Source organism: Camelus bactrianus, chromosome 16, assembly GCF_048773025.1.
Source record: "Camelus bactrianus isolate YW-2024 breed Bactrian camel chromosome 16, ASM4877302v1, whole genome shotgun sequence".
NCBI classification, from domain to species: Eukaryota; Metazoa; Chordata; class Mammalia; order Artiodactyla; family Camelidae; genus Camelus; species Camelus bactrianus.
The window spans coordinates 2,504,120-2,516,145 of record NC_133554.1 but is presented as its reverse complement, the minus strand read 5'-3'; the positions used below and the strand labels follow the sequence as shown (position 1 = coordinate 2,516,145).

The window sequence follows — 12,026 nt, the reverse complement described above, 5'->3', positions numbered from 1 at the left end:
CCTGCCAAGGTGCGGTTCCTCTCACCAACCTTTTCTCACTATCGGCAGGTTATTCCTCACGTTTAGATTTCCTTTCTGTTGTTGTTACGACAGTCTTGTGGAATAGCCCCAAAGCACAAAATGGATCAAGGATCCAAAAGTAATTCACGGGGGAATAAAGGTCAGGATGAAAGCAGGGCACCCAGTGTCCGCAGAACAGCATGGCTGACACACAGACCGCGTCTCGGGACAACACGACAGTCATTGACTGTAACCCTGGCCTTGAGGAGAATCTGGACCAGAGTTTGTAAGCGCTGGGACCGGCACATCTGAATTCACTAACTTCCAACAGATTGCCAAACAAAGGAAAAGCAGGGAAAGCGTTAACACATGAATCGGAATTAGGGCATTTTACATTTCATAGCTGAATTTCCTTGGAACAGTGGTTCATCCCAATCTCCAGCAGACTGGCAGTTAAGAAACGATTAAATCACTTCCAAGTAAATCAATTTTTTTGTAGAAAAAAATGCAAAAGCATGTTTCCCAAGGAAAATAAACTTATTTTGTCACTAATGGTAGAGACTAAAACACAGAGACACCATTCTGAGTAGCAAAACAGTTCACACTGTTTCAAAGATGCTGGGGCAGAGGGAGACAGATAATGACAAATGTTGGGCTTAGAAGAGAAGCGTGCTTTTATTTTATCAGTAAATCCCTTTATCGGGTGATCCTGTTGGACACCACAGCTGTCGCGATAACGTGTGAGAACAATTACTACTTCCATTTGTAATTTGTCTAAACCAGTGGTTCTAAACCAGGGTCGGTTTTACACGCCCCCCCACCCTCCCCAGGGGACAGCTGGCAATAGCTGGAAATGCTTTGGGTGGTTGTAGCCTGTGGGGGGCAGGGTGTTCCTGGTGTCTGTGTGTAGAAACCAGGGATGCTGCTAAAACGATACAAAGGCTGTCCCCCAAAGAAGGAATTATCTGGCCCAAATGTCAGTAATGCCGAAGTTGAGAAATTCTGGTCTAAGCCACTAATGAGCAGAAAGTGGTTCAGCTGCGTGGGTAGACGGAGCGACAGGAAGAGAGAGAGGAAGGATGGGAAGACGCTTTGTTCTGTCTTTTCTTGAAAATCCAGGCTGTAGAGGAGGAGGTGTTACTATGAAGATGGTGACTCCGTTCTGATTCTGGGCGCCCAGCTGGGGGTGCGGCCACCTACCTGCCGCTCATGACTCAGCGTGGAAGAAAGTCATGAAAACTGTAAATAAGGTTAATGTGTGGTCACTGAAAGCTCACCTTGGAAGCTCCCCTTGCAAGGAAATGAGCCCAAGTTCAAGGCTCTCCTTTCCCACCCTGCAGAAGGCAAGCACTCCAAGGGGAAGTGCCTCCCTGGCGTTTTGAAAGGAATACTTAAGTTTAAGCTTTCTGGGTGAATATACATCCAGGAAAGATCATTTGCAGGATTTCAAGTAGCTCCCGAGGGTGGTGTATGTCACTGAGGATGGATTTTCAAGGAAGCTGCACTTGCAGTCAGAGGGGAGGGAGTGTGGAAGTGGAGCACTGCCCGCGGGCCCAGGTGAGAGCAGAGACGCGCTCTCTCTCCTGCAGGATTTTCAAACCCTTCTGGGGCCCACCTATCCCACCCCCACCCCCCGCCCCGACCTGACAGCGAGAAGCCCCAGGGAAATCCCTGAGCAGCTGCGTCTTGTCACCTCGAAACAGCCGAGTCCTCTATCAGAGTGGATGGACAGCCCTTCCTCGAGGACACGTTGTCGGGGGGTAATTAACACTGAGAGACTCAGGCCTCCCCGGGGTCACAGAGCATCCCTGCTCTGCTGGCCGCGACCCCCTCCTCCAGAGGGAAGCCTCTGCTGGTCTGAGCCCCCATCTTGCTTGGGGAGCCAGCCTGGACGAGGGCCCCAGCCTCAGGGAAGGAGATTTATGAGCTCTCTCTGCCTCTATTTTGATTTTTTTAATTGTCCAGCACATCAGCCCAGCAGGTTACAATTTGTTCTGACTAATCTGTATTGCATGCAGTCCAAATGGGAGCACTGACCATCCAGGCCACACGATGTCTGACTATCATCACAGTAGATTCTTAATGATTTAGCCTCTTTCAACATGCAAAATTGTTTTTCATTATGGGATTGATTCATTCGTTCTTTCGATAAGAATTTGTCGAAAAGTCATCGTGAGTGAAAACATCTTGTAAACCCCTGAGGTTGTACACGACTGGTAAATGTTAAGACTGGGAGACACAGAAGAAGTAAGTCACAATTCTGCCCTCAAGGAGCTTATAACTTGTTTTACCGTGTAAGGTATATTTCCCCTAAATTTCTGAGACCAGGACTTGGGCGTCCTGTAACAACAGAGGGGAGGTGCCGGGTGCAGCCAAAGCATTTCCGTCGGGCTTTTCCCAGTGTCCCTAGTCATCACTGTCCCATCCCAATGACTCATTTCAACTTGGGATCCACTGTGATCACTAGATCGTTTTCTCCTGTCCTCTGCTCCACTTGGAGTTCATTTTGAGAGCTTGCAGATCATTTAATTCCATGTACACACAGCCTACCTCCCCAATCTTGAGCTGACCTTGGCGACCTGTTAACAGCAGTTTTTATTTCATTCACTGGGTTGAGGGGACATCGCATTTGTGGGGCCGGCGGCAGTATGCCTCCGTCCCCTGACCTGCTGCTAGTAGCCCTTCCTCAGGGAGCCCCTGGGGAAGTGGGACAGAGAAGAGCCTGGCCTGGCCTGGGGGCCCTGCGCGACAGCTCTACTTTCCTCCACACCCTCCCCCCAGATCACACGATGAGGCCGTCCAGGCGGGGCAGCCAGCTTCTGCAGCTGGAAACAATGTGGTTTATGTGGAAAGGTATGGAATGATGCGATTCAGGGGCGGCCACCCTCAGGGGAGGGGCCCCGGGCGGAGCTCCAGTCCACCTTGGCCACGAAGGCGGCTCCGGCTGAAGCACTGGGAGGGAGAACCTGACCTCGCTCCCAACCCCGAGCCGTCCCAGAGAGGGTGACGGCTGGCCCCCACCCCCACCCAGCCTCCGTGTCCGTCCCCCTCTGGCCCCGCCCCCACCCGGAGCGGCGCCTGGACCTCCCGGCCCCTGGACCTCCCGGCCCCTGGATCTCGCAGCCCGCCCAGCACTAAGTAGGACCACTTTGCATCCTCAAGGCCCAGAAAAGAGTAAAAGGGGACATCAAGGGCGGGGAGGGGTGGCTGAAGGACGCGGACGTGTTCTGGAAGCGGACCCCTCCAGCCTCGCCCGCTAGTCACCCTCGGAAGAAAGGGCACGTCACGCAGAGCAGGACGGTGGCCGGCCCCCACCCTTCCCTTTGCCCCGCCTGGGAGGGACAGCCGTGCCGTAAGCGGAGGGCTGGCCAGCCGCGCGCTCTGCGCCGCTGCCCGGCCGTCCTCCGCCTGGAGGCCCCGGCGCACCGCTTCCTTCCTGCGGCCGCGCGCGTCCCCCGGAGCGGAGCGGACGTGCCGGGGGTGCGGCAGCGGCTCACCCTCCCGCCGCGCCCCGCCCCAGGCCTTCACTGCCCTCCGAGGACACGAGCCTCGGCTCCGCGGGCCGCGGCTAACGCGTTCCAGATGCCGGCAGGACAGGGCGCAGCTCCCGGGCGCAGCCTCCGCAGCGCGGCCCTCCGGCCTCCCCGCCCAGCGGCCGCGGCGCCAAGCGGGCCGGGGGCGCCACCTGCTGGCCGCAGCCTGGGGCGCGGCCAGGAGGACGGGGGTGGGGGGGAGGCTCCCGGCAACAATTCGCCGGTCCTGGTGGGAGAATCTCGCTTGTCGGATGGAAAGTCCTTGGGGTGAAAGTTATGTGAGTTAGAAAGCTTCCATCCTTAGGAATGAACGACGAAGGGGGCTCAAGACGCATCGGGCGTTAGGACCACCCTGTTTTGCTACTTCCTTCTGTTCTATTAAACTTTTTTTTTTTAATTCGAGTCTGGAGCCCAGCTGAGTTGTTTCTAGTGTCCAGTCCTTTGAAGGGTGGAGATGTGCGCTTCTAATCCTGTGTGAAACAAAACGAGACGAGAGGACTCCGTGCAAATTAACTGCTATGCGTGCAGCCTGGTGAGATCTCGCTGGCAGAGGAGGAGGGGATCTGAAGTAAATTCAGCCAGGAGAAGTACACGTGGGCCTGTACCCTTAGAAAGCCTCTGAAGGAACGGGGAGACAGCCAGGCCACCCAGACCCCAGACACGTGGGCCAGGGGGGCTGTCCTGCCCAGGCCCTGCGGTTGCCCACGTGCCTGCTCCAGCCTGGCCAGCCCTCCCCTCCTTCACACCCTGGGCTCCTGGCTCCCAGCGGCTCTTCCACAGGGCTCCAAAGCGCCGGGCCCCTCCCCGTGGCTTCCTGTTGTTCCTTTTGTGCCCAAAGCTCCATCACCTTAGTGAGTCGTGCACCTGCACCTTGAGGTGTTGCCTTGGGGCCAGGAAAACGGCCCGATCGTAGACCCAGTGGTAACTGACAACCGGGTCCAGGACGGCATCCTTGCGATGTTTAGAAACATTCTGGGCATTTCTGGGCTTATGTTACAGCCATTTCCTCTCCTGAGTTCCTCCTGCCTCTTTCTAGTGTGACGGGTAAATTCACTGCCCAGCCCTAGCTTCTCCAAAAGGTCTAGATGGCGCCCCGGCCAGTGGGTGGACTCACCGGGGTGGGACGCGGAAGGCGGGGGCCCGAGGTGCATCATCACGGTCAGAAGATGCTCTAACTTCAATTTCTGTTTGTTTTTCTCTAATTTTAACTCCCACTTTTGTGTATATTTTAGGTTTTACGTAAGAGCACCGTAATTCTTATTTACAACGCACAACTTTCGGGGTGTGTGTGCAAACACGAGGTGCACGACGTTAAAGGTCTGGTGACCTGGCGGCTGGACCACTGCTCTCGCCTGCCATTCTCTGGTCTGGCTGGGGTGGAGGTGGGGGTTCTCTGTCCATCCAGGGCAGTATGAACGCCACCTGTCACTGCCCCAGCCCCCATCAGAAGGGACCAGGAGGCTCAGGGCTGAGCCCGCATTAACCCTTCATTTGCAGACTGCGGAGGACAGAGGGGCAGCCCGGTGTCAGGGATGCACTTTGGGTGACATGGGGCAGCTGCCGGTCACGTCCACTCCCACTGCAGCCTCGCCCTCCTTCCAGCGAGGGGCTCGCTTCGGCTGCACCGCCGCGAGTCGCAGCCTGGGCCTGTGCTTTCCCTGAGGGTGAAGCGCCCCGCCACCGTGCTCCACCTCTTAAACATTCATCCTGCAAGACCTGGTTCACACTCTCCCTCCTCAGAGAAAACCCTGGGGGGCTCCCAGTTAGACCTGAGCCCTCCTCCTTCGCTCATACTGCGCTCTCTCATTGAGCACCTACTGTGTTCCCCCGCGCCGCACATGGTTACCTCTTGTCCCTGCCATGTCTCTCTCTCTCTCTCTTTTAACCCTAAAGAAGCACTCTAAGCTCCTTGAGAGGAAAAGCTGTATTTCCACACACCTAAGAGGTAAGCCAGCACCAAAGATAAAAGATGCATCACTGTTTTATGCAGCTCTAAGAAAGAAAAGAACCTGCCTACAACTTTCCCTGATTTCAGAGATGCTGGAATTTTTCTTAAGTGCTACTCAGAATTAATGGCACAGGGGGCCCGGCTGGTATGCGCATTACCCCGTGTCTGGGACGGTGCTGTGCATGCAGTACATGTCCTGTAAATACCTCCGTGCTTTGTCGGAGGTTCCAGCATCGGCGACCAGGGGAGGAAGTCGGGGAGCAGAGCCGGGGCTGCAGGAAGACAAGCTGAAGCCCGGGAAGCCCCCCTCACGCGTCGGATGTGTCTGCTCCCCGTGGTTCAGGGAAAGAGTTTGGGGCCCAGGGCCCAGCCACCGCAGCCACAGTCCCAGCTCTGTGATGGCCTGGATGTCCCCAGAAAGCCACTTCATCCCTCCGACATGCCCCCTATTGCACGATGACAAGTTCGGAACAACTGACCTTTACCGAGTCCTAACTGCATGCCAGCACTCTTACACACATTAATGTATTTTCTTTAAAAATGGAAAACCAGTGTCACTGGCCCTTTTTCTTTTAAGAAGGATAATGGGTGGCACCTCCACCCCTGGGTCACGGGACCTTAGACAAGCCACTTCCTGCGTTTCACAGCTAAGGAAACAGGGTCACAGGAGTTACTCACAGGTACCCCCCATCCACATCGGAGGTGTTTCATGAGGACAAAACACAAGACTGAACATCAAAGAGCTTTGAAAACCGCGGAGCCAGACAAATGTGAGAGGTTTTTATGGTAAACAATGACACTACAGAGTTGGAAGTGCTCACTGCCACCGAGAACAAGGGCCCTGCTTCACTCTGCGTATCACCAGAAGAGACACAGAGTCCCTGACCTCAAGGCATAAATTTGCCCCCATGGAAGCCTTCAGAGAATGTCCAAGTCATAAGTCGTTAATAGAAAAGCACCCCAAATGTTTCTGCAGATTCCCCCTCTCTCCTTGTTCTAATCAGAAGCTTATTTCAGTCCCTGTCTTTCTCCAGATTGAAATGGCCCTGAGTGTACAAGGTGGGCTTCCCTGGGCTCCAGCTGATGGCCCAGGAGCCGCTGCTACGCTGTGCGCTTCCCCTTTTGTGGTCATGTGGAGTCCTGGTTCTCGACTGCGGCGGGCGTCAGGACCGCTGGGTCACTTGCTCAACACAGACCCCCAGGCCCCATCTGGGAGCTGCTGATTCACCAGGACTGGGGTTTCTCAGGACCTCCCAGGGGACCCGGGAGCTGCTGGCCTTGGGGTCCCACTTCGAGAACTACTGATGTAAACAACGGTTATTCGAAGAGCCGGGAAAGACAGATCACTGAAGCCTCCTCCTCTGCTTCTCCTGGGCTGTGGGTTGTTACGGACAGAGGGGCCAGGGTTAGGAAGAGACTAGGGGAGACAGACTGGGCGGGGAGGCGGGTCTCACGTGCAGAACCTTTGCCAGTGTCTCTGCGTCAGGCTGCCATTTGCCCTGGCGCTCTCCATCAGCGGGCTAGAAACCATGAGACCCAGGGTGTTCCTCTTAAGTGCAGGTTCTATCTGTCTCCCTGGGATCCCAGAGGGACCTTCCCTGGTGCAGCTCAAAGAGGCCAAGGCTCGGGGGAGGGGGGCTCGCCAGCACCGGCGACCGTGACAGAGCCCACACAACCCCTGCCACACTCGGGGTTCATAAAAAGGAGACAAAGTTGCCCCATCTGGTGGCACCCAGCCCCTGAGTGGGAAATGGTCTGCGCCGCTACAATCTGAAACTCCTGGGAGCATTCCCACTCCACTGTGCACACTGACTACTGGGTGGATGGATGGATGGAGGGATGGAGGGATGAATGAATGGATGGATAGAGAGACAGGCAGGCAGACAGGCAGACAGATGATAGATACAGAGATACATAGATACATAGATAATTTTACATAGCCCGCAGAAGATCACTGAGCTCTTTTAATTAATGCAGTACAGTTCAAGTTTGGAAATACAGGGCCACACTTCCTTCTCATCACCTCCTAAAGCAGCCACGTGTGTCAAGCAAACCAAAGCCACCACCGTGACCACACCTAGTGGCACCAGGGGAAGGTGCTGGGATTAGGAGCTGCACGGAATCCAGAGGGAGCCGACCGGCCCGTGCCCCAGCCCAGGGCTGAAGGAGGGGACAGGAATGGGCAGCCCGCCGGGCCCTCGGGGCTCCCACTCCTCCCTCGCGGAGCGAGGGTGTGACTGGCATAAGCTTGGGAGCCCGGCGGCTCTGCTGCCCTCACACAGTCACCTTCTGTCCCTTCACATGCACCCCGGGTGCCCCTCTCTCCGGGCTGTTTCATCACATTTGAGGTGGGGGGTGTTGGATGCTTGGAAAGGCTGAGAACGGCCCCTAGGAAACCAGGGCCGACTCCGGACCATCCGGCCAGACTCAAATGGCAAGGAGCTTAGACAATGTTACATTGTGGGGATTAACACCACACATTCTCAAGAGCCTGGGTTTACTGAGTCAGCGATCTGGAACATTCTCAGGAGACTAAAAATATCCCGAGAGTGGACTGAATTTTAAACTGTGCTCTAAGAAACTTTCTATGTGAAAACAATTGGGCATTTCTTCCTTAAAACAGTCATGCGTTTTCTTTATTTAGGTTTTCTCTACTGGAAATAATAAGAAATATAGAGCAGTTCAAGCCTCAGAGGGGACTGAATGTCAGGGCCCAGAGGGCCGTCCAGTCCTAAGAGTCTATCCAAGCAGCCAGGATTCCACCCAGAGGCCCAAGATTTATAATGTTAGATGTTTCAAACGATTTACATTTCCAAAGCAAGAAGGCCAAGTGCGTTCTTCTCCTTCTGACCAACAGTTTGGGATCCTCTTTCCAGCAACAACTAACAGGACAAAGGGTTCTTTTCAACCAGGAGTTGGCATCTACCAAACACTTAGTGCTTGAAACTGCCTGCCTTCTCCCAGCAAGACACGAGCAAGAGATTTGTAAATGGTTCGAAGCAGATAAAATGGATATCTGGGTCCATGAAACTTTTCCCTCATTCACACTGAAATATATCTGGGGACGTTGGAAAGGCAGAAGTTCATGATCCTGAAAACCGAAGTGGGTGAACCACCGCCTGGATCCCAGCATAAAACAGAAGGAGCCGGCTTGCCTGCCTGACTCGGGACCTCAGGTGTGCGCTGCCCAGGGACGCAGCAGGCTGAGCACCTCACCCCAGGTGTGCAAGCTCAGAACTCAGCGGCAGCCGTTCACCAAGTGCTGCCCGAGCCCCGGGGAGTCAGTGCACAGCCAGCAAACTCAGAAGAGGTGGCTTTGTGAGTGAGAGTGCCAGTCTAGTGACTACTCACGGAGACTTCTGGAAGGATAATGAGAGCCAGTCATCTCTCCTGCTCTTTGGACTTCTCTCCCCCATCCCATCACCCCAAACCCTCTATAAGCTTTCCGTGGGCCCCGGACTGTGTGCTGCTTGATTTGACATCCCCGTTCATTCCCTCCCAACGGCTTCTTGGTATTTGTACCTGCCCAGCACCTAACACAGCATCCTGCCCGGAGCAGACGGCCACTGACTATGTGTTGATGACCCTGCTGGTGAGGTGGGGCCTGGCCTCCACCGGGAGCACCGCGGAGCAGGTCGGAGCACAGGCTTGGGGTCAGACCCATCTCTCCCGAACACTGGCTGTGTGACCCTGGGTAGAATCTAGTGCTCTGAGCCTCCGTGTCCTCGACTCATCCACTTAGGGAGACACTCGCAGAGCCTCACGCGTCGTGATGAGCGATGAATGAGCTGACACCTGTGCTGGTCACGCCTCACGGGGCAGCACGTGGGCACAGCGAGCAGTATGCGAGCGCCGGTCACACCCAACACCGCCTGTGGGCTCCACGCGTTACCGAGGTCGGCCCAGTCAGTCTCCAAACGACTGTTCGAGTGGATGCTGCCACCCCCTCCTTAAAGAGGGGAAGCCAGGGTGCTCCACTGGCGGGCGGCAGAGACAGGAAGCAAGCTCAGAGCTGAGTCTCACCCCTGCTCTCTCTCCACTGCACTGCAATCTAGGCTGAAGATACCACAGCCGAGAAGGTGGCTGCAGGCGTCCCGGGGGACCCCACAGGCACTGAGAGCCCGAAGGTGGGGACGGATAGCATCGGGCTCCACCCCGGAAATGAGGGGCTCAGAGATGTGGCCGTGCCCCAGCTCCCACCCTGCAGGGTTGTAGCCCTGGACATGGCAGCAACTTGACATCCCAATTCAACAGCCTTTCCACGACGTCAGCCCCAGCATTCCACGCTCCCACAATGCCCCCCTGGCTCTCAGCCGGACCACCAGCGTGCCAGCAGTGCCCATGGGAACCCTCCACCTGGACAGCAGGTGACGGCAGGGCTTCCCGGCGGCTGGTGGAGAGCACAGACGGTGACCAGGACGGGATGTCGCTGTGCCTTACCGAAGCCTGAGCACTCCTTCAGCCCAGGAGGGCCAGCAGCGAGATGCTGCCAGTGCTAATTCCAGGTCATCAGAAGACTGCCTAGAGCCTTGGCTAAGGCTGAGCTCGGCAGAAAAGAGCTTCTGATCGGCCAGTGAAGTGTGCTGGGGGCACAGCAGGGAGGGCAGCACATGAGAGGCACGTCTGCCAGCCGTTCCTCAGGCCAAACTTCTGTGTGTGCAAATGCTCAGGTACTGAGGAGGGACCTGGTATCCACGGGTTTATTATGGCGGGGGGGGGACATGAAAACATGGGTGTGACACGGTCCTGCCTCCAAGAAGAAACGCACAGAGATGAGAAATCAAATGAAAATATAAATACAAGGGCAGAGGGTACAGCCCAGGGCAGCGCGTGTGCTTAGCACGCACAAGGTCCTGGGTTCCACCCCCAGTCCCTCCCTTAAAGTAAATAAACAAGTAAACCTAATGACCTTCTCTCCGGTCCCAAACGAAAAAGAATAAAAAGTATAAATACAAATGATGTGTAGGGAAATCTGCTCTATTTTCAAACCCTGTGACCTCTCTTTTTTCTCTTTTTTTAATGGGATGGGGTTTTTCAGGGCTTTTAGTTCTCTCGATGTTAAAAATACAGTCTGTCATTGTCCCCTGCCTCTTACAGAAGCCAGGCCATAAAAACCAAACTGCACACACCCGAGCCCAGCCCCCGCCCGCTGCAGAAGTTCCCTCCACAACAAGTGGCCCCCCTCCAGGCCCTCGGGTGGCCCCGCAGGGCCGGGAGCCCCTCCAACACGATCAACTGCGGTTACTGAGAAGCGCTCCCCTGGGCTGGGCCCAAAGCCTCTTTTTCTAATTTCCATCGACCTCCAGGTTCTGTCTTCCAGGGCCACGCAAGGATGAGTAACCCTGCTCCACAGGCCAGGTGCCCGAGTCTCTCCCACTCGCAGGTAGGCCGCCCCAGGACTCCCCCTGCGGTCCAGGTGAGCGGACGCCTCAGCTCACCTGACTCACCCTGGGCAGGCTGCTCTGGATGGTCTTTGATCTCCACAACTCAGACAGGCCACCAGCCTCCCTGAATCCGCAGGCAGAAGCTGCCCCCAGGCAGAAAGCCAAGGCACAGAAGGCTCACTTCGTTGTCTACCCCTTTTCTGGGCACCACAATCTCACGCTGCCTGTGGTCCGACGCCTGGGGAAAAGTTATTTTATGCATGCCGTCCAGCTCGCCAGCGGTCTACCCCGGGAGGCTAAGTCCAGCCCCTGTCACCACAGCACGGCTGGAACACTGGCGGTTCTGACAGTTACTGCTGAGTGCTCTTAGCCTCGCCCAGCTGAGGGCCCCACCATGACGGGTGAGGATGCCTGGGCCGGGAGCTCTCCGAAGTTCTTCATGTCTGAATCTGGATCTGCGTATCACCTGGCGCTGGTCCATTATTACCATTTCATCCCCACAGTTCAGGTGGGTGGTATTATCCCTACTTTGCAGTTGAGGAAACCAGTTGAGGCTCAAAGAGATCAGCAAAGTGAGAAGGGATGGGGCCCCCACCCACAGAAGGGAATCTGGAAACAGAGAAGGCGGGCCCAGGTAAGACGAAGACAGACAGCTTCCCTCCAAGTCCCAACCTCCCAAACACGAACTAAATTAACGTTTCCACCAAAACACGTGTGCCTTCTAGCGCCTGCGACTACACCTGGCCAAAAGAGCTTTCTAAAATTTCCAGCCTGATCACATTTCACTCCCGTGTTTCAAAACTGGGCAAAAGGGACAAGAAGAAAGAAAGAAAGAAAGGAAGGAAAAGAAAGAACGAACAAACCAGACAGACTCAAGAAAAGCAGATTGGCTGAAAAGACAAATAAAAACGAAAGTAATCAAATCAAGAATTTAAAACACACACACACACCATCACCATGCCTAGAGTTTGACAAGCAGTTTCTACTAAACATTCAAGGAACAGGTCATCTAGGTTTTGCACACATTGTTCCAGAGGAAAGGAGGAGAAATGCTCCCAGGCTGCTTTTATGAGGCTAACTTGACCCTGATGCCTTCCCACAAAGGAAACACCAGGCTTGGGCAGTTCCTCCAATGCTATGCAGCCATTAAAGAAGCAGTAA

The 12,026-nt window shown here is 55.2% G+C and overlaps 2 protein-coding genes across 6 annotated transcripts in view; both read right to left on the bottom strand.

Moving 5' to 3' along the window:
* TVP23C (trans-golgi network vesicle protein 23 homolog C) overlaps window positions 1-12,026 on the bottom strand; it is a 71,401-nt gene that overhangs the window by 32,295 nt on the left and 27,080 nt on the right. The window contains exon 7 of one of the 2 annotated variants that reach the window (XM_074342127.1): window positions 1,216-1,239. The exons of the other annotated variant lie outside the window; for it this stretch is intronic. Coding sequence (XP_074198228.1) covers window positions 1,231-1,239 — 9 coding nt within the window. The 3' untranslated portion in view covers window positions 1,216-1,230. Of the gene's footprint in view, window positions 1-1,215; window positions 1,240-12,026 lie in introns of those variants that run through there. 2 annotated transcript variants of the gene reach the window in all.
* The window catches only part of CDRT4 (CMT1A duplicated region transcript 4), a 71,112-nt gene that overhangs the window by 36,606 nt on the left and 22,480 nt on the right, over window positions 1-12,026 (bottom strand). The window lies entirely within an intron of this gene.